At 43.8% G+C, this 19,917-nt stretch overlaps 1 protein-coding gene across 4 annotated transcripts in view; it reads left to right on the top strand.

Annotated features, from left to right (window-relative positions):
* The first annotated feature begins 11,521 nt into the window (after nt 1-11,521).
* Nucleotides 11,522-19,917, top strand: part of RPRD1A (regulation of nuclear pre-mRNA domain containing 1A) — a 43,141-nt gene continuing 34,745 nt past the window's right edge. For 2 of the 4 annotated variants that reach the window (XR_014001292.1, XM_081166785.1), the window contains exon 1: nt 11,523-11,773. Coding sequence is in view for 3 of the 4 variants with exons in the window: in XM_081166785.1 (XP_081022911.1) it covers nt 11,623-11,773 (151 nt within the window). In the remaining variant the exon portion in view is untranslated. Of the gene's footprint in view, nt 11,774-19,917 lie in introns of all 4 variants that reach the window. The other 2 variants (XM_081166784.1, XM_081166786.1) reach the window with 2 other exon arrangements.

The following is a 19,917-nucleotide window of genomic DNA, read 5'->3' as shown; positions in this document are numbered from 1 at the left end:
ACAGCAAGGGTCTTGCTACTTCCATATCAACAGTTTGGGATTCCAGCAGAGATCTAGTCTCTCTCTCTCTCTCTCTCTCTCTCTCTCTGCTTGCTGCTTTGCTTCTATGTTACACTGCTGCTTCCCCCTCCACACTAAACTCTGGCTTTTTTCACCCTCACTATCTGCAAGTTGTATGCATAATTTCATGTCTAATGAGACTCTGCTATGAGCAACTGGTCTAGTTGAGACCTTTGGGTATAGGGCAGTATATAAACTGAAAATAATAATAATAATAATAGTTCTAAAATAAGTTTGCCTAGGATTGTAGTCTAAAGCACATACTTTTTTCTCCAGCTGAAATCAAAAGGACTTAAAGGTAGAGGTACCCCTGCCCGTACGGGCCAGTCTTGACAGACTCTAGGGTTGTGCGCTCATCTCACTCTAGAGGCCGGGAGCCAACGCTGTCCGCAGACACTTCCGGGTCACGTGGCCAGCGTGACGAAGCTGCTCTGGCGAGCCAGCGCAGCACACACGGAAACGCTGTTTACGTTCCCGCTAGTAAGCGGTCCCTATTTATCTACTTGCACCCGAGGGTGCTTTCGAACTGCTAGGTTGGCAGGCGCTGGGACCGAGCAACGGGAGCGCACCCCGCCGCGGGGACTGTGTCGAAGGCTGCTTTTAGATCTACGAAGGCAGTGCAGAGTGAGACCTGCCCTCCTGATTTATATTTTTCTATGGGGTGTTGTAGCATTAGGCAGTGATCTGTCGTGGACCTTCCGGGTCTGAAGCCCACTTGTTCTATTGCCAGAATGTCTTCATTTTCTAACAATTCAGTAAACTTTTTAAGTAGGTGCTTTGTGTAAAGTTTACTAATCACACTTAGTAAGCTAATCAGCCTATAGTTTGATGTGTCCCCTCTATTGCCCTTTTTATAGAATGGAACTATTATGGCTGTTCCCCATTCCCTTGGGATGCAGCCAGTCTCGTCTATGTGGGCAAAGAGAGAGGCTAAGAAAGGTGCCCACCAATCCACCTGTGATTTTAGCATTTCTGGTGTAATGCCATCTGGGCTGGGGGCTTTGGTGTTCTAAGTATTTTATTCCTGAGTTATATGCTGCCTATATATGATTTATAGGGATGCGGGTGGCGACTAAATGACTAAACAACAACAACGGGTGGCGCTGTGGGTTAAACCACAGAGCCTAGGACTTGCCGATCAGAAGGTCGGCGGTTCGAATCCCCATGACGGGGTGAGCTCCCGTTGCTCAGTCCCTGCTCCTGCCAACCTAGCAGTTCAAAAGCATGTCAAAGTGCAAGTAGATACAGTGGTGCCCTGCAAGACGAATGCCTCGCAAGACGAAAAACCCGCTAGACGAAAGGGTTTTCCGTTTTTCGATGCGCTTCGCAAAACGAATTTCCCTATGGGCTTGCTTCGCAAAACGAAAAAGTCTTGCGAGTCTTGCGATTTTTTTCGCTCCCCCCCTTTTTCTAAGCCGCTAAGCCACTAATAGCCTTTTAGCCGCTAATCCGCTAAGCCTTTAATAGCCGCTAAACCGCTAATAGCGCTAATCCGCTAATAGGGTTGCTTCGCAAGACGAAAAAACCGCTAGACGAAGAGACTCGCGGAACGGATTAATTTTGTCTTGCGAGGCACCACTGTAAATAGGTACCGCTCTGGCGGGAAGGTAAACAGCGTTTCCATGCGCTGCTCTGGTTCACCAGAAGCAGCTTAGTCATGCTGGCCACATGACCCGGAAGCTGTACGCCGACTCCCTCGGCCAATAAAGCGAGATGAGCGCCACAACCCCAGAGTCGGTCACGACTGGACCTAATGGTCAGGGGTCCCTTTACCTTTATATGATTTATACATGTAATCTGCAGCTAGGTACACCTTCTTGGATTATTCACTTCTGGAGTCTTGACAAAATAAACATGATCTATGTTGGTCAGGTATCATGTATGTGTTTATTGCTATTTTTAGATAGATTGGGTGGTTTCTATAGGCTGCACCCCTTTACTTATGGGCTTTGCCTCCTGGTGCATGAGCTAGATCCCTTTACCGCTGCTCTTTCTGGGATTCTGTCCTTTGTCACAGGTTTGTACCCATATGCAGCTTTATTTATCACATTTATAGCCTGCCCTTCACCAAGTCATCCTAGGACAGGTTTCAAAAACATCAGAAAAACAAATACAGGTCGCATTAAAAAAATCTCATTTTATATTAAGGTAAAACAAGAGCATAGCAAAGGCTTGCCAAATTTATTGTTTATTTTGGCTCCAATCCAGCTAACATTTGTTGCGACTAATTCTTATTGAAATGCTTGCAAGTGACAGGCTTGATTTAGTTGCAACAACTTACCTTGGTTGTAAATCTATTGAACATAGTGGGCCGTACCACTAAGTAAACTTGCTTAGGGCTGTGCTAAACCTTGATGCATTGATATCAATGGGACTCAGTCATTTCAGGTGGATTATGAGCTTTTCCTTTACAGCAAAGAGCCCTGGGAGAATAACATTCATGAATAAAGCCTGAGAGGCTTGTAACACCCAGAAAAAGTTGAGCGTCTTCATGTGAGAACAATAAGGAAGGAAAAACTGACAAAATAGTAACCCGGTGAGGAAAGCAAAACAGAACATACTGTTCTTTGATAGTACTCTATGTGCATTCTATGGATCTGGAGATCTTGGCACCTGGCGACTTCAAGAAATTTACAGTCTAGTGACATGTTGTACAGACAGGTAATCTGGGGAGCATGAACATTTTTTCCCATTTGATACAATGCAAATGCTCCCAACTTTCTGACAAATTTCCCTTCAGCGGATAAGACCTTCATGAACTTTTTTTTAATGGTAGGGTGGAAAACTACCATCTCACTCTGCAGAATTCTCTGCTTACAATATTACTTTTTAGATCCTCTATTTTCCATCCATCTGTTACAACTGCCCGGGAAACAAATGACTTTGAGCAGGTTTGTGGTGCTGTGACATCAAGGAGAAAGAGGTAAATCTCCTGCGCAACGATATAAGACTTCTCACACACATGAAGGGGGACAGAGTAACTAAATCTCCTTCCACAGGGACTTTTCCCTTATACTAGTCTATAGCAGCTTCTCTCAACCTTGGGTTCCCAGATGTTACTGGACTACCACTCCCATCATTCCTGAGTGCTGCCCCTGCTGGCTATGAATGATAGGAGTTGTAGGCCACCAACATCTGGGAACCCAAGGTTGAGAAAAGCTGGTGCTACGGGGGGCCACCAGGTGGCGCATTGGAAGATGGCCGACAATAACATCTCTCTGACCCACACGAGGTAATTAAGAGGCTGCTATGGGAAGTATGCAGCCTTCCCGGCCCCCCCAGGGAGATGGGGGGGACTGCCTTGCCAGCGGTGTCCATAATGCACCCCCGGATTCGAAAGAAGGGGGTGCCCGGACACTTGGCACAAGCCCTCGGTGAAGTCGGCTCTTCCTGACACTGTCACCAATCAGCGTGCTGGTTCGCTTTAGCTCGAAATATATAATTGGAAATATATAATTGGAAAGAAGCTAAAGGACATACATCAAGCGAAGTTCGGGAGTTAAGACTGCTGATTAATGGATCTCTGTGACCAGAGCGACGGGCGGGACAAATAAATCAAGTGATGAATCACCATTAAGAGACTGGTATGTTTGGAGTGAAACGGAAGGGGGGTGGAGGAAAAAACTTTTCTTTTTTTGCCTTGTGTGAGTATTAATAACCCTCCACCCCAGAGAGAGAAGAATCGTTGCATTTTATTAACCACAAGCAGGAATTCAAGAACTGTGTGGAGTGAATTATCGATCAAAGAGAGGATTGGTAAACATCAGAGAACGGAGGAAAGTTTTATGACGCAGTTTTAAATGGCGTCTCGCTAAGACAGGCTTGCCTAAGAAAGACGGGGGGAGGAGAACCAGGATCATCGGAATGTGAATGATGATTGGAATGTGATCTAGACCTGGCAGAGCCCTTCTGTGATATGTTTGGCAAGCCTGGGAAAATTAAAGGGCAGACTGAGGAAAAGTTCTTTACGGAGGTGTGGAATGGCGTCTGTCCCTATGTGATAATGATTTTTGGAGAGTGTAAAACCCACACAGAGGATGTTTCTTTTCAACCCGCTTGTGAAGATTATCAGAGATCGCAAAGAAAGGAATATATGATAACAACAAGAAGATGAAGAAAGTAATAAAGAGACTATCTGGACAGAACTGGATAGAACTGTCTAATCAAAGCAGCAATATAAGTGATGCTTGGACCCCTGTTCGGAGCTTGAAGTATGGGTACCCCCAACAAAATTTAAAAATCTGGCTGTATAATTTGGAACTAATGTGATTTGGAAATAATGTGATTTGATTGGCCTGTTAATAATAATTATATTTTTTTAAAAAAAGAGAAAAGCTGGTCCTACAATATCACAGCTGGGAGTGTTATTGGGGTTTTGTTTGTTTTTTTGCTTGATTTTTGCCTGCTGAAATGGAAAGGTCTTTGCTGAGTGCCTGAAGTTCAACAGGGATGATTGTAATGCTGCCATATCATTTGCAGGGCTGATGTTACAGAGATGATGTGTATGTGGTCCTCTTTGGATGCTCTAAGGCACTATATAAACATTAAAATTACATAATAAAAAATAATAAAAGCACAATTATCTCATCCTTAAACTCTTTTCTAAGCTAGAAGACTATAGCAGTAAGAACTAACTAACTTGCTGATAGACGACTAGTCCTCCGTCCCTTTATTGTCTTTTATTAACTCTTCTGTCGATGGTATTTGCATCCGCCAGGATATCAGGAATCCTTCTGGAGAGATTCCTTAACATGAAGCCTGACTCTAATCTTCTGTTAGACTCCATTAACTTGCTCCTACCCACCATACTTCCTTTACATATTCATACTTGTACAAACAGTGACCCGAGTCTTTGTTCTTTTTACTGATGTGTGCTTTATTTTCACAATCTCTTGCTCATTCACCTTTAAAACTGATTTTTTTTTAATATAATAAAAAACTAAATAATGCAGGGAACATCCATGAATACACAAAAGACCTCCTGCAGCAAAAGTTCATTGTAATCACACAAGGAGTCCAGAAGAATTGCCCAGTGTGGGGATATGGCTGGACACACATCCCTGAAGCCCCACTCTATTTTGATGACAAAGTCTGAAGAGGGCTCTCAGATCTGCTATTCCAATCCCCAGGTCTCTAGACTCTCATGAAGGGCTGTTGGCCATTCTAATGCCTTTTGTGGGAACTTCTGAGTGAGAAAATGTTGCTCTTCCTGGAGTCAGAAGCGCCTGAAGGTATTGGCACCATTAAAAAAAAAACTACGCAAAAAACCTGCTGTACCCTCTCAGGTTTCTCTGAATCTGACTGCATCAGGGTGCTGAGAAAAGTGAATTAAAACCTGTTATTAATTCTGTCTAATGCTAATAGTGACCTCTGCTGTCTGTAAGTATAACAACACCATTGTCCCAGATTTCTGTCCTTATTCAAAAACAACTACAGTTCCAGGCTCCCTTGGTACTTTCCAACAAAATATTCTTCCCATCCAGGTCCATATGCCGCCAAATCCCCCTACCTGTGTAAACCCTCTTCAAGCATTGACACTAGAAGAGGAACCATGGGTAGAGTAGGGCTCCTGCTAGCCTTTTGTGTGATTAGCGAACTTCTGCAGTGAGGAGCTTTGTATATCCATGGTGATTCCCCATATAATTGAGAACAATGATATCTCAGGGTTTTCAATCATGCAAGGAGCATGACTTATCTTAGGGCCGGCCCAAGACCTTTTGATGCCTGAAGCAAGATGTGCCATTGATGCTTTACCGCACCACAGATCACTGCTGAGGCTATTCCACACCCTTAAGATAATTCAGATTCTGTCCTGGGACAATCTGTTATGTTATTTTTGCTGCAGTAACTATTGCCCATGTAATTTGTATAAGCAGCACCAACAGTTATAAAAATTAGCAATGCATAGTATCTGTGGCGTAATCATACTATTACTTACAGTGGTACCTTGGTTCTCAAACTTAATCTGTTCCGGAAGTCTGTTCCAAAACCAAAGCATTCCAAAACCAAGGCACGCTTTCTCATAGAAAGTAATGCAAAACAGATTAATCCATTCCAGACTTTCAAAAACAACCCCTAAAACAGCAACTTAACATGAATTTTACTATCTAACAAGACCCTTGATCCATAAAACGAAAACAATAATCAATGTACTACACTATAAAATAAATAAAACAGCATTGTAGATGATAAGAATTAAAATTTTCTTACCTGCACTGATGATATTGTTTGGATGCGGGGGTTTTTATCCATTTCCGCAGTCACACAATCAAACAATCAGTCAGTAGCTGAACTGGGTTCCACGCAATCACAAAAACAAATTAACTGGAAAAGCCACAAAAATGCAAAATAAATAGCAAAAACAAAAGCGCCAAACTTAATCTGTTCTGGAAGTCCGTTTGACTTCTGAAATGTTCGAAAACCAAGGCGCAGCTTCTGACTGGTGCAGGGGCCCGGGAAACAATAGCTGACAGCCACAGCGGACATTAGGCTTCTGAAAAACGTTCAAAAACCAAAACATTTACTTCTGGGTTTTCGGTGTTTGAAAACCAAGGTGTTTGAGTACCAAGGTATTTGAGAACCAAGGTACCACTGTACTATCTAGAGAGGAAAGTGCAAGGAGCTGGGAAAAGTGCTTTTAAAAACATTTCACTCAACATCCACAAGAGGGTTTCAGCTTGCTCCCGAAAGAGAAAAGACTTTAAAAAGAAAAAAAAATCCCTTTTGATCCTTTCCCAATTTTCAGAGGACTCGTATCGCTAGTGCCACCCTTTCACTGCTTGGCCATGCTCAACTCACATACCAAATATACTGTTTCTAAGAGCTGGCAGCTCTATGGCATAATCAGGTTCTAGCCCATGGCATCACTAAGCCCCACTCTGTGACATCACCAAGCCTAATCTCTTGCATTTTAAGGCTTTGGGATGCTGGGAATCTGGGGACACTATATCCAGCTGACTTAAATACGCCAAATTTGTCACAGAAGCAAGACAAGGTTTTTACAGGAACAAAGGTGACTGCCATGAAGGTAACAAAACTACCATGGAATCTCCCTGCTGAGTACTGTGGGGAAAGCCTTTGTCTGTGTACTGCTCAAGGGATTAGTCACTTGCTGGCAGGGTGTATCCCAGGTCAAAATGCGACTTTGGAACTCAGAGGTCAACCTCACCAGCCAAAAAAACCCTCTTTCTATTTTTTTTGTGATTGTTTTTTTCATAATTTTATACATTTTAACATAACCATTTCGAACATTAAAGTACATGGATTCTCAAGATTTTTGCATTGGGCTACCCCAAACTCACCGTCAAATCACATGCCTGTGGCCACAGCATGAACCACAAAAATCATACATCCATTGTTTCGTTCAGATTATTTTTTTTCTTGTTTTCTTCCTCTAAAAACTAGTTGCGTCTTATGGAGCGAAAAATACGGTAAGTCACATCTGCAAGGCCTTCCCAAGGAGTCATGACCGGTGACATCCTGCCCCAAGAGTGTCAGGCGGATAACCATCTCAGTCACAATGCCTACCCGCCCCATAGTGGGACAAGACAAAGGGGTGTATTTGACTTAGGGTCCAGGGAACTGCCAATGCCTTCCTTTGTACTGTGATGGAGTAAGTGTGAAAGGCTATACTTGAGTGACAGGGCCATGCCTGGATCTCAGGTTCTACCTGAGACCACACCTTTTTCTGTGACATCTCTATGAAGTTTTGATGATGCACCTTGTATTATAGGGAACTTTAGGGAGCTTTAAAATACGGATGTAACTGTTGTCTGGGGCTTCCAGCTGCTTCATTTTTGCGGCAGCAAGAATTCTTGTTGCAACAATAAACGTCTGATGTCTAAACTGGAAGATCTGGGGCTTCCGTTATCACTTTGTGGGTGGATATTGGACTTTTTGTCAGACCGCCCCCAGAGGGTTCGGTTGGGCCCTTATACCTCTAATATGCTTAAGACTAACACAGGAACACCACAGGGATGCGTACTCAGTCCGCTCCTTTATATTCTCTACACGTACGATTGTGTCGCTACTCACCCTAGTAATAGGGTTGTCAAATTTGCAGATGACACAACTGTGATTGGGCTCATCCCTGAAAGGGAGGGTGAAACGGATTATAGAGATGAGGTGGAGCGGCTGATAGAGTGGTGCAGAGCTAACAACTTGCTCATAAATACAAGGAAGACAAAGGAGCTTGTGGTGGACTTCAGGAGACAGAAGAGCAATGTCCAGCCACTTTCGATTGATGGGGTCTGTGTGGAGAGGGTAACAACGTTCAGATTTTTGGGCATTGAATTACAAGAGGATCTGTCCTGGAGTGTCAACACAAGGGGGCTTGTGAAGAAGGCGCAGCAGAGACTGTACTTTTTGAGAATACTAAGGAAAAACCATCTTCCACAGAAACTGCTGCTTGCCTTCTATCACTGTGCCATTGAGAGCGTGCTTACTTATGGATGTACTACCCAGGACAGGATGGGGTTGTGCAGGATTGTTAAGGCAGCAGAGAGCATTGTTGGCTGCCCACTCTCCACCTTAGAGCAGATTTATGCCACAAGGTGCCATAGGAAGGCACTGGACATAGTAAAAGATCCATCGCATCCTGGTCACTGTCTCTTCGAGCTCTTGCCGTCGGGATGGAGATACAGGACGATGAAGACAAGAACGAGCCGTCTTAAGAACAGCTTCTTCTCCAGAGCGATCTCGGCCCTGAATGGGAAGCCCAGACTTTGAAAGTCATCTAATCTCCCTTGCTGTATTATACTGTATTGTTTAATTAGTGTTTTTATGGAGCAGTCAAGTAATTTCGTTGTCCCCGAAGGGGGCAATGACAATAAAGATATTATTATTATTATTATTATTATTATTATTATTATTATTATTATTATTATTAAAGATCAGGCCTGCAGGCCGTTGTCTTGCTTCTATCTCCTGGCAGAAGTCTCTTGCTTGTGACCCCCGACCTGAAGCTATAGGAGCCAAGGTTAGGTGATTGCAGGGTGCTCCAAGGACTCTCAACAGGATGCCCACCGAAGTGCCACACGATGACCATGTCCTTCCACAGGAACATGGAGTAGCAGAGTTCTGTATGATGGCTCGTCCATGGATATCTTCCCTTCTCCTTTCGGGCACCTAACCAAACCATAATACCTTACTCAGAGGCCCTGGGCAGTGTTCTTTTGAGCGTACTGTACTTCCCAATTTCAGATATCGAAAGTGAGGGAGCTATGCATGCCGCCCAGGGCTGGATTTAGATGAAGAGAGGCCCTAGGCTACTCCACTTGTGAAGCCCCTCCCAATCCCCCACCCTCATGACTAAAAGAAAGAGTTATATAAAAAAAATGAGTGAAGCCAAGGATGATGAAGGGTATTTAAAATTCTGCAATTCACAATTTCATCAGAAAACTTAATCAAAATTTATTTGTCTACGTTTGCCACTTTCAGTGTACAGAATGCTCAGTACAGAATGCTATTGAGACATTGTGGCCCCTAATTCATTTTTTAATTCTTTTGAGTCTTGAAAAACTCCTCTCTCCCAAGCAGTTAGTGACCATAAAGCTATAGCTGCAAGATTGCTTCCACATTAGGAAAGGCCATCTGAATTTTTTCCTTGTATATAATTTGATAAAGGTCTGTATGAGAGAGAGAGTGCTCTGCTGTAAGCCTATGGCTTTGTGTCACATACAGGTGAAAGTGCAAAAGTTCATCAATAAGTTTCAGGTCAATATATTCTGGGTATGCTTCCATCAACAGTTCAACACCTTGCTGAATTTCTTGCTTAGCAAAAATGGAAAGCAATTGTGCAATATCACTGTACATGATACTACTTCTTTTTAAATTGGCTTCAAGTGCATCTAATATAGGAATAAAGGCTTTTCTCCTAAACTCATCTCTTGAAGAAAGTGCATCTAAGGCATGAGATGAACTTGTCATTTCTTTGCCGTTCCCTCACTCTTTGCCTCCTTGTTTTGTAGTTAACATTTGGCAAGGTGGCTTTTGCTTGTTTCTCAAGCTCATCAAAATCTCCTCTCATTTTCCTTTAAAAATCCATAAGTGAACTGTACAAACTTGCACAGGAACTCAGTAACAGGCCTGATTTCTGAAGGGCTTTGCTGACCTTGTGAAAATGACCTATCATATATCTCTTAAGATTTTGCAAACTTTGGCTGTGAACTAGGGCCCCACAAAAAAATTCAAGTTGGGCCCCAGTTTCAAACTTCAAACAATTTCATAATTACTAGGCCCGAGTTGCCCTGCCCTTGCATGAAGTCTTGGGTTTGCAATTTGGGGAGTTATGTACTGAGTTGAATAGGATCCAAAATACAGCAGTCTGATTGGTCTTACAATAGGCTTCAGAATGCAGCAGTCTGATTGGTCCTAGAACAATAGGATTCAGCATGCAGGAGTCTGATTGGTTCTAGAATAGGATTCAGAATGCAGCAGTCTGATTGGTCCACAGGAGCCACCCAATCCAGCTCCAGGTGGAAGTGAATCCGCAACCTGATTGGCCTACAGGAGAATCCGGGGAATTAGCCAATCGGGTGGGGCCCATTGTGTAAATAATGTATATAAAGCAGACATTCTTAGGGAACTTCCATTCCTCCTCACCACTATGAGCTGAATAAAGAGCATGAAATATCCACTCTTGACTCCGAGTATATTTCAGGAGAGGAGAGACTGCCCGCTGTGGGGTGGGGAGGCCCCTTAGATTTAGAGGCCCTAGGCTTCAGCCTACTTAGCCTATACATAAATCTGGCACTGATGCCGCCCTTCCTAATTTCAAATATAAAGGTAAAGGGACCCCTGACCATTCGGTCCAGTCGCAGTCGACTCTGGGGTTGCGGCGCTCATCTCGCTTTATTGGCCGTACAGCTTCCGGGTCATGTGGCCAGCATGACTAAGCCGCTTCTGGCAAACCAGAGCAGCGCACGGAAACGCCATTTACCTTCCCACCCCAGCAGTACCTATTTATCTACTTGCACTGGTGTGCTTTCGCACTGCTAGATTGGCGGGAGCAGGGACCAAGCAATGGGAGCTCACCCCGTCGCGGGGATTTGAACCGCCAACTTTCTGATCGGCCAGTCCCAGGCTCTGTGGTTTAACCCACAGCGCCACCCGCATCCCATAATTTCAAATAAAAATGCAGCCTAAAAGGATACATGTGTATTCGCATCCAGGTATATATTCCCCCACATATATACACACCCACTCACGTACACGGGTCCCAAACACGCAACTCCATATACACATCCACCTGCACCCGCCCCCCCCTCAGGTGAGGAGCCTCTGAGGCGACACACCTGGCGCCCCTCCCCCCCACTGCCGCAGCAACCGTCCTTCCCGCGCTTTGTGGCGTCACGCGGAGGGGGCGTGGCCCTGCGGCTGTGGCGGGGCGTGCGTAGCGGCTGCTCCGCCGCCATTTTGTCTCGGTGAGGCGTTTCGCGCGCGCGCGGGGAGGAGGGGGAAGGCGGGAGGGGCGGCGGCGGCCTGCTTCTCTCTCCTGCTCCCGGCGGCGGCGGCGGCGGGTTCCGTTTCAGCTTCCCTGGAGAGCTTCAGGCGGGCGAGGCGATGTCGGCGTTCTCGGAGTCGGCGCTGGAGCGGAAGCTGCTGGAGCTGAGCAACTCCCAGCAGAGCGTCCAGACCCTGAGCCTGTGGCTCATCCACCACAGGAAGCACTCGCCCCTCATCGTCGCCGTGTGGGAGCGGGAGCTGCGCAAAGGTGAGGCCGCGGGGCGGAGAGGAGGGCAAGGTCGCGCAGGTAGGCCGCGAGCAGGATGTGAGGGGGAAAGGTCCTCAGGTACCTCGGCGGCGGCGGTTCCCTCTCTTCCGCCTCCCTCGCGGCGGGCCTCGGAGGCCGCTCTCGCCTCAGCAGCCAGCCGGAAGGAGAGAACGGGGACCAGCCGCCTCGAAGGCTGACCGCCGCCGGCCTCCGTTGCGGCCCGGGAGGAAGACGCTGGTGGGACGGCGGAGGCACCGGTGCCGGCGGCGGCCCCTAACCTTTATTTCGGTGGGGTGGGGGATAGGAAAGGGGGCGCGGCGAGGAAGGGCCGCAGAAGCCCCGGCGAGCCCCGTTTCCCGTGTTAGGAAGTACTTTGGAACTCCCTGCCACTTGAGATCGAGCAGGCGCTCTTTCCGGCGCCTGCCAAGAACGCATTCCCGTTTCGACGAGCCTACCCACCCAGGAGGGTTAGAAATGCGAGGTCATTTTGCTGTTTTGGCATTGTGACTTTTGCGTGTTTCTTGGTTTGCCTGAACCTTTCTGTAAACCACAACAGTCAAGAGGGATACAGATTTTTGTTACGTGTTAAGGTACCGTGCACCACAATCCTAAATTGAGGCTCACACCAGCCTTTCTCGACTTTGGGTTGCTATATGCTGTTGGACTACAACGCATCATCCCTGGCCACTGGTCTTGGTAGCCTGGAATGATGGGTGCTGTAGTCCAGCAACACCTGGAGAGCCAAGGTTGAGAAAGGCTGGTTACACTCACTGGCGGAGGAATGGGAGTGTCGAGGGAGCAGACCACCCAGGGCACCACTATTCCAGTAGGGTGCCATCACAGTGGGGCCCCCGGACACGCGCCGCCCACCCCCACCCCCTGTGCCGGGTGCGCGTCATGCCCCCAGGATGCACATCACATGGGGGGCGCCAACCACGCCCCCATCTGCTTTCTGCCCTGGTAGTGGAGCATGCAGCTTCCCAAAAGTGGGTCTCCAGCTGTTTTGGGGCTGCTGTCATCCCTAGCCACTGGGTCTGGTAGCTAGGGATGATGGGAATTTTAGTCCAGAAACAGCCTGCACCAAGGTTCTTTGTATTTCTGTTAAGTCTCAGCCATCGCTGATTTCAGTATGTTACTCCCAGATAAGCATGTTTACCCTCCAGGGACAGACTGGGAGGTTCCACACAAAATTTAAGAGGGTGTGGAGCCCTTGTAAGGAGGGTTTCCATAACAGCTGTTGATGGGGGTATGAAAATGACATTATGGGTCAAGGTGATTGTCTTTTATAGGGGGCGGGGATAAAAAAAATATCAGTGGTTGCTGGTCTTGCAACATTTTGTTGGAAGCTGCCCAGAGTGGCTGGGGGGACCCAGCCAGATGGGCGGGGTATAAATAAATTGTTGTTGTTGTTGTTGTTGTTGTTATTATTATTATTATTATTATTATTATTACTACTACTACTACCATTTTCTGATATCTAATTATAATGTTTTTATTGTGGGGAAGGGGATTAGGAAGAATGGAGCAATATTCAGTTCAATCTCTATGTAGCAGGTAGCAATACAAAAATGTTATTACTTTCTAAACATAATTTGAATCGCTTGATCTAAATGGTGGTACATAAATATTACAAAGGTACAAATTTTGACTGACTCTTGTAACCTAGACAGTTTAAGGCAGATGTACTGTACATAGGATTGTTGTACTTGGCATTGCACTTCTGTGGGAATTCAGGCAATGTCCATGCTCTCATCTGTGGCTCCGAATTTAGGGAAGACAACTGGGCTTATTTGGGGCACAGTGAAACTGGGATGCTTTGAACACCTTGGCCACACCTGCTTGCCAAAATGGCCAGCTGTAACATTATCCCTTGGAAGTTGCTAGAGAAGCTTACACTTAAAATACAATAGTAGACAACTGAAGTGTTTGGAATTCTTTGGTTGCCTGAACAGCTAGTCCCAACCTTGCTTTTGCTTGGAGATATAGGTGGGAATTTCTCTTATCATTGTACTCTGCACTACTATGGGGTTATCCCAACTTCAAGCTATAGAGGAAAGTTTGTTTTCTCTTACCAATTTTGCCAGTGAAACCAGTGGTTAGTGGAAATGTGGATGCCTGATCAGGGTGAGGTGAGATTAGATGTGAACTAGGAATTCCTTGTATTTCAACCATAGTTTTGCAAAGTACTAGGAATTCCTGGAGAGACTGTTGCCTCAAGTTCATTGAGATGCTCAGAATCAGAAGTATAAGTGAATCTACAGGCGGTAGATGAATTGGATTTTATGCTAGCCAACCAGTCGTGAAACTTCCAAGTATCTACCAAAAATGAAGTGTACTTGAGGTAATGTTTTTATTAAGAAGGTTGAGACTGGGAACACCTAGCAAATGTTCTAGTGTGGTGGTGATATAATTAAAACCTAAAAAGGGGCCAGATCCCAATATTTTAAAAATACATTGTTGCTGTCACAGTGGACTGCTGAATCGGTTCACCTCAACAACTACTTTATACATTTTCCCAAAAAGAAATAGATGTAATGCTGGCTTCAGACCTTGTTTTAAAGCAGGGGTCAGCAAATTTTTCAGCAGGGGGCCGTTCCACTGTCCCTCAGACCTTGGGGGGGGGCGACTATATTGGGGGGAATGAACAAATTCCTATGCCCCATAAATAACCCAGAGATGCATTTTAAATAAAAGGACACATTCTACTCATGTAAAAACATGCTGATTCTGGATTTAGAAGGTGATTGGGCTGGATCCAGCCCCCGGGCCTTAGTTTGCCTATCCATGTTTTAATGGATGTGAAAAGCTCATGAAATAACTTATCCCTCTGGGGTTTTTAGTTCTTATATTTTCTTCCATTTGGGGTTTAGTTCAACTGTAGTACGTTTTTGTGCATCACTTCCATCTTCCTTTAGCAATCATATGCCCTACCATATTGTGGCAAAACTATGTGGCTATCATTTTAAAATGTTTCTTGTTGGCACAAGTTTTTTTTATGTCAAATGCAACTTTGGAGTTATCCCCCCTTGCACCTTGGAGTGTGTGTGTTACATTAGGGCCATATTTTATACATTTGCTCCATTTTACTTGATTACTTGGAACAATTGTATTTATTACTGTTGTGTGTTGCCAAGAGCATTTTTGGAAAGGGACCTAATTTTAATCATTTTTAGTATTTCATATAAATATGTTTCAAAAGCTGTTTTGCAGGGTTTTATTTCAATATTTGAAACTAAGAATTCCGAAATAAAAAAGTACTGTAGCTTGGTTTTAGCATTATAATGACTATGGGTTGCATCCAACCTAACAGTTTATTTCATTCAGAGGTATGTGCAAGTAACTTAGGTTGAATTAAACCCAATATTGTTAGAATTTAAAATAAATATATTATTAAATGTAACCTTGAATCTGAATTGCTTATGTATTTCTGATGTGGGTGTCTCAATTTGGGTTGTGGTAATTCATAATTATCACCAGGACTGAACTGATCCAAGTGTGTGCTTATTTTCTTAATGCTTTTATTTCTGAAGGCAGAATATACCATCATAATGACCATCTGGCAAGTTTTCTCTTGCCAGAGTATTTATAATTATTTGCTTGTTAGATTCACCTTACCTTGGCTTTGTGCACTCCCCAGTTCTATTTCCAATCCTCCACCTGTGCAGCCATGAGAAGTTTGGGGATTTATACTTCAGATTTCAGTTATCCACAACTTAGTGTGCTTAATTTTAACAATGTTTTGTTTGCATGTGGCAGCTTCATAAATGATGGCCTGAAGCGCCTTGCTTTCAAACAAGCCATCATTGATATTAAAAACAGTTTGCTGGGTTCAGATGACACAAAAGCTTTCAATCTAATTTTGGTCATCCTGCAGGAGGCCTGGGAAAAGTTAGGTTCAGTAATGAACCACAAATAATCCTTCATTATTTGTCTGGAGCAAGACAAACAAGCAGCCTATGTTTGGATGCAACACCTAAGTAAAAGTGTGGCTTGGTGCAGCAGAACTGTGGCGGAGAACAATAGTCATAGCCTTTGTTCCATGAAACTACATGTTTAGTCCAGTGTTAGAAACTGAGATATGAAAGCTAGGAGCTAAATGGCATCTTAAACCTAAGTTATGGGCACAACAACAGAATGTCTAGGCACACTTTTATAACAAGACTAGAAAGCTGAAAATGTATGAACTGCAGCTAAAATATTATGTTCATTTTTCACATGGTCTAGTCCTTCCCCTGCCCACCCCCCTAATATTCTAAAGAGGGTCTGTTCTCCAGTCTTCAGAGAGTAACTGGAAGTGGGGAGGCAGAAAAAAGTCATCCTTTCCTTCCACTTTGTAGTTTTAATCTGAAATTTTAGGTTCAGTACTGCACCCAGAGCTCAGAAACTGCTCATGCTAATGAAATTCCCTGTCACAAAATGCACCTAGAACAATGGGAGTTTCGAACACTGGTTTGGTCATCTGTGCCAAGCCATGATTTTGTTTAGTGTTTTGTGTGAACCAGGTCTGCTTAGTTTTCTCTATCAATTGTAATGTCCAGCTTCATCTCATAAAAAATCCCAAACTTCCTTGTGTAAAGCTAGTTGATAACTGAGTGTTACCCTTTAGTGAGTGCATGTAGATTTGTACTTAGTGGATTTCAAAAACAAATATTTGAAAAGCCCTCAGACTAAGGGCCGGAAGCCGAGACAAAATGTTTTTGTCTGGTGCCAAAAGCCGGACAGAGAGGATGCCAGGAGACCATTCTGCAAGCAGGTAGCCAGCACTGAAAAGGCCCATTCCCATGTTGCCACTCTCTGGACCTCCTGTGGAATGGGCATACAGAAAATGGAACGGCCTGAGATGACGATTGCAGGGTCTGGGTCTATTCATATAAGGAGAGGTGGTCCTTGAAAAATAAAAGTTATCAACATTTCAGTAGCTGTTCATACAAATTGCAGTACTTTGGCTCTGAATTAATATTTCATTCTTAAAAATGAATTCACCTGGTGTATTTCTTAATTTTTATTTAATAAGATGGAGTCTATGTAGTGTAACACTTAGCTGAGGAAATCATCATTTGATCAATAGCCAGATTGTTTTGTTTTAATTTTTAAAGATATTGCTGAAGAAAGGAGAGAGATACTTTGAGGAATTAGGATTCTGTTTTTGTTTCTGCATCTAATGTTAAAGTTGAACAGGACACAGCAAAATAATAGATAGGATAAAGACAGTGATTCCTCCTCCCCACATGCTAGACAGCACAGGTCAGAAGAGTTTTTGCACTTTATCTGTTAAAGAGTATGACTTGGATGGATCTGGACACAGTCATACTTCAGGTAGTTTCATTGAAAGGAATAGAACTTGTGTATCATGAATTTAGTTTGATTGAATTTATAACATTCCTACCACTCTAGCAGTTATGCTAATCTTGGGCAACAATCTTACACAGGTGTAAGTTCCTGCATGTGAAAGAAATAATTTGACAGTTCTGATTACTGTTTCCATTCCACCCCCTCTGACTGTCACTGTGGGAAATGCAAGTGATTTTAAGATAGTGCCTTATGATAATAGAACCATAATATATATGTGTTGCTGTTAGCTCAACAGCCAGTTAATATTCTTCTGTAATAACTAACACAATGGCTTAAACAGTCACAACAAACCTGTTGTATGATATGTTGCTAGGGCTGTGAAACTGTTAATTGCTCCTTGAGTGATTGTTGGCTAATTAATTTTACACTGAAGGAAGTATCAGTTCCTCAGTCATCAATTTTGCAGAATTTTTCAATATACAGCTCATTATATGTTGATACAATGTGGCCTTTGAATAGTTTTCTTGTATTTTCTCAGAGTCTAAGTGCATAGTTATCACAGAGTTAAGTGATCAAGTGTATGTCCCCATTCCAGAGGAATTATGGCTAACATTCAGTTGGTGCAGACAGAATGGTAGCCATAGTTAGTGCTGATGAGGGAAAGAAAGTTCAAGTAGGAGGATCACAGAAAGAAGCCTGAGGGGTTTTCCAGATCTGAACATGCAACTGCACTGAGCCTTGGAGGGGCAGGGAAGTACAGTGGTGCCTCGCAAGACGAAATTAATTCGTTCTGCGAGTTTTTTCGTCTTGCGAATTTTTCGTCTTGCGAAGCACCACTGTACACTGTTCAAGCAATGCACCCTGGGTATTAACGGTTTTAAGAAAAAGGAAACAAACTTGCAAGATGTTTGTGTCTTGCGAAGCAAGCCCATAGGGAAATGCGTCTTGCGAAGCAACTCAAAAAACGAAAAACTCTTTCGTCTTGCGAGTTTTTCGTCTTACGAGGCATTCGTCTTACGAGGTACCACTGTAAATAAAGGGGCTTGGCTTCTCTGGGAAAAAATGTATGGCCTAGGTAATTAGAATCATAATTAGGCTGGAATGTAAGTTCACCACTAATTAGTTGATTCTATCTTTTCAGCAGAATTTGGTACACAATTCAGATTTTTTAACAACCATCATGCAGGGTAGAAACTTTTATCTAATAGTTATGATTTTACAGTTACTAACTTCTGCATTTGGATTCTTAAGCGTTGTCAAAAGCTTTTAGAGTTAGGAATCAAACGCTTGCTGATCTCAATACAGAATTTATATATTTTCGACATCTGCCAAATCAAACTCAGTGCCAAAGGTCACCTCAATTCCGACATCCCAAATACAAAATGGGTGTATTCTTGTCCCTTTTCTTTTTATTTCCCCCCCCCCCCAGATCTTCCAGAACACATTGGGGGAAAAAATCACATTTCCCCCCCCCCATCAGTCAAAATCCAGTTGTACTTTTACTGTACAGTCATACCTTGGTTATCAAACAGAATGCATTCCGGGAGTCGGTTTGACCATTTGACTCCCGGAACCGTTCAAAAACCAAGTTGCGGCTTCTGATTGGCTGCAGGAATATCCTGCAGCCAATCAAAAGCTGCGGAAGCCATGCCAGGCTTCCGAAAATAGTTCAAAAACTGGAACACTCACTTCTGGGTTTCAGTTGTTCAGGATCTGGTTTGTTCAGGAGCCAAGGTGTTTGAGATCCAAGGTACGACGGTGTGCGGATGATGCAGCCTTATTATCACTGATGAGGATAGGTCATCTGCAAGGGTCCCAAGTTTTTGTCAGTAGTATACCTTAGAGTGGTGAATGGCACTATTTAGCGGGAAGAAATCCCAATGAATTCCTTGTTGTTATATATTTTAAATGTATATATTTTTATATATGGATGTTTTTATGATGGACTATATTTGTAATGCCTAATAAAGGTTTGGCGAAGTAAGTAAAGTAGAGCTGTCAAAACAAGCAGAATTTTGCTATATAAAATAAATGAATTTGCATATAGTTGCAGATCGTCTACTGCTTCTGCTAGTCATGGGCAGGGTGCTGGAAATACGTTTATTACTGTGGTTGCACTCACCCCCCCCCCCCGGTTATATTCAGTGTGACGTTTACATTGGTATTCTTCAGGGCAGCCTTGTAAATAAGCTTCACAAAGGTTATTTGCTGCAAACATGTTACTATCCAGTGTGGTCGGCTACTCTATGCTGGGTATGGAAGAGGACGCTTCTTTTCCTTGGCACCTATTGGTTTCTTTGTGGAGCAAAAAAGAGTGCAGAACATCCCATCTCCTCCTTATGTAAACAAGCTTGGACACCCAATATACAGTCCATACCCCTCTTAAAGTATTGAATGTGCACTCTTAAAGAGTGTTTCTCTGGAGGGTGTAAAGTACAGCTGGTGCGGGTAGTAGCCTGCGGACATGGTCTGGCCTTCTGAGAGTCCCAAGGGCTTGGTTGAGGAGTCTGGAGGGCACCACCCTCTTGTTTAAGAGAACAAGAGAGAGAGAATGAAAAGTCTGAATACACTGAATTATAACTATCAGATATTCCTTTCTCTGAGAGACTTCGGTAATCTCTGTTCTCTTTTCAACATCTGGTGAAAAATTTTATATTTCCCCCAGATTCTTGTATGTCTCTTATGCCGCAAATTTTAACTGCTAGCTGTGATTTATTTTTATTGTTTAGGTGAGGGGCTGTATTGATAGGGATCTGGGAAAATGAAGTGAAGGAACCATTGAAAGCCTGCTTCACTGTTTGCTTTATATTTTGCAGATAAATACACTCACATTTGCACTAACTGGCATACTG

This window comes from Podarcis bocagei (genome assembly GCF_964188305.1).
Source record: "Podarcis bocagei genome assembly, chromosome: 13".
NCBI lineage: Eukaryota > Metazoa > Chordata > Lepidosauria > Squamata > Lacertidae > Podarcis > Podarcis bocagei.
The sequence above is the reverse complement of the archived record's forward strand: the minus strand, read 5'-3'. Positions and strand labels throughout refer to the sequence as shown.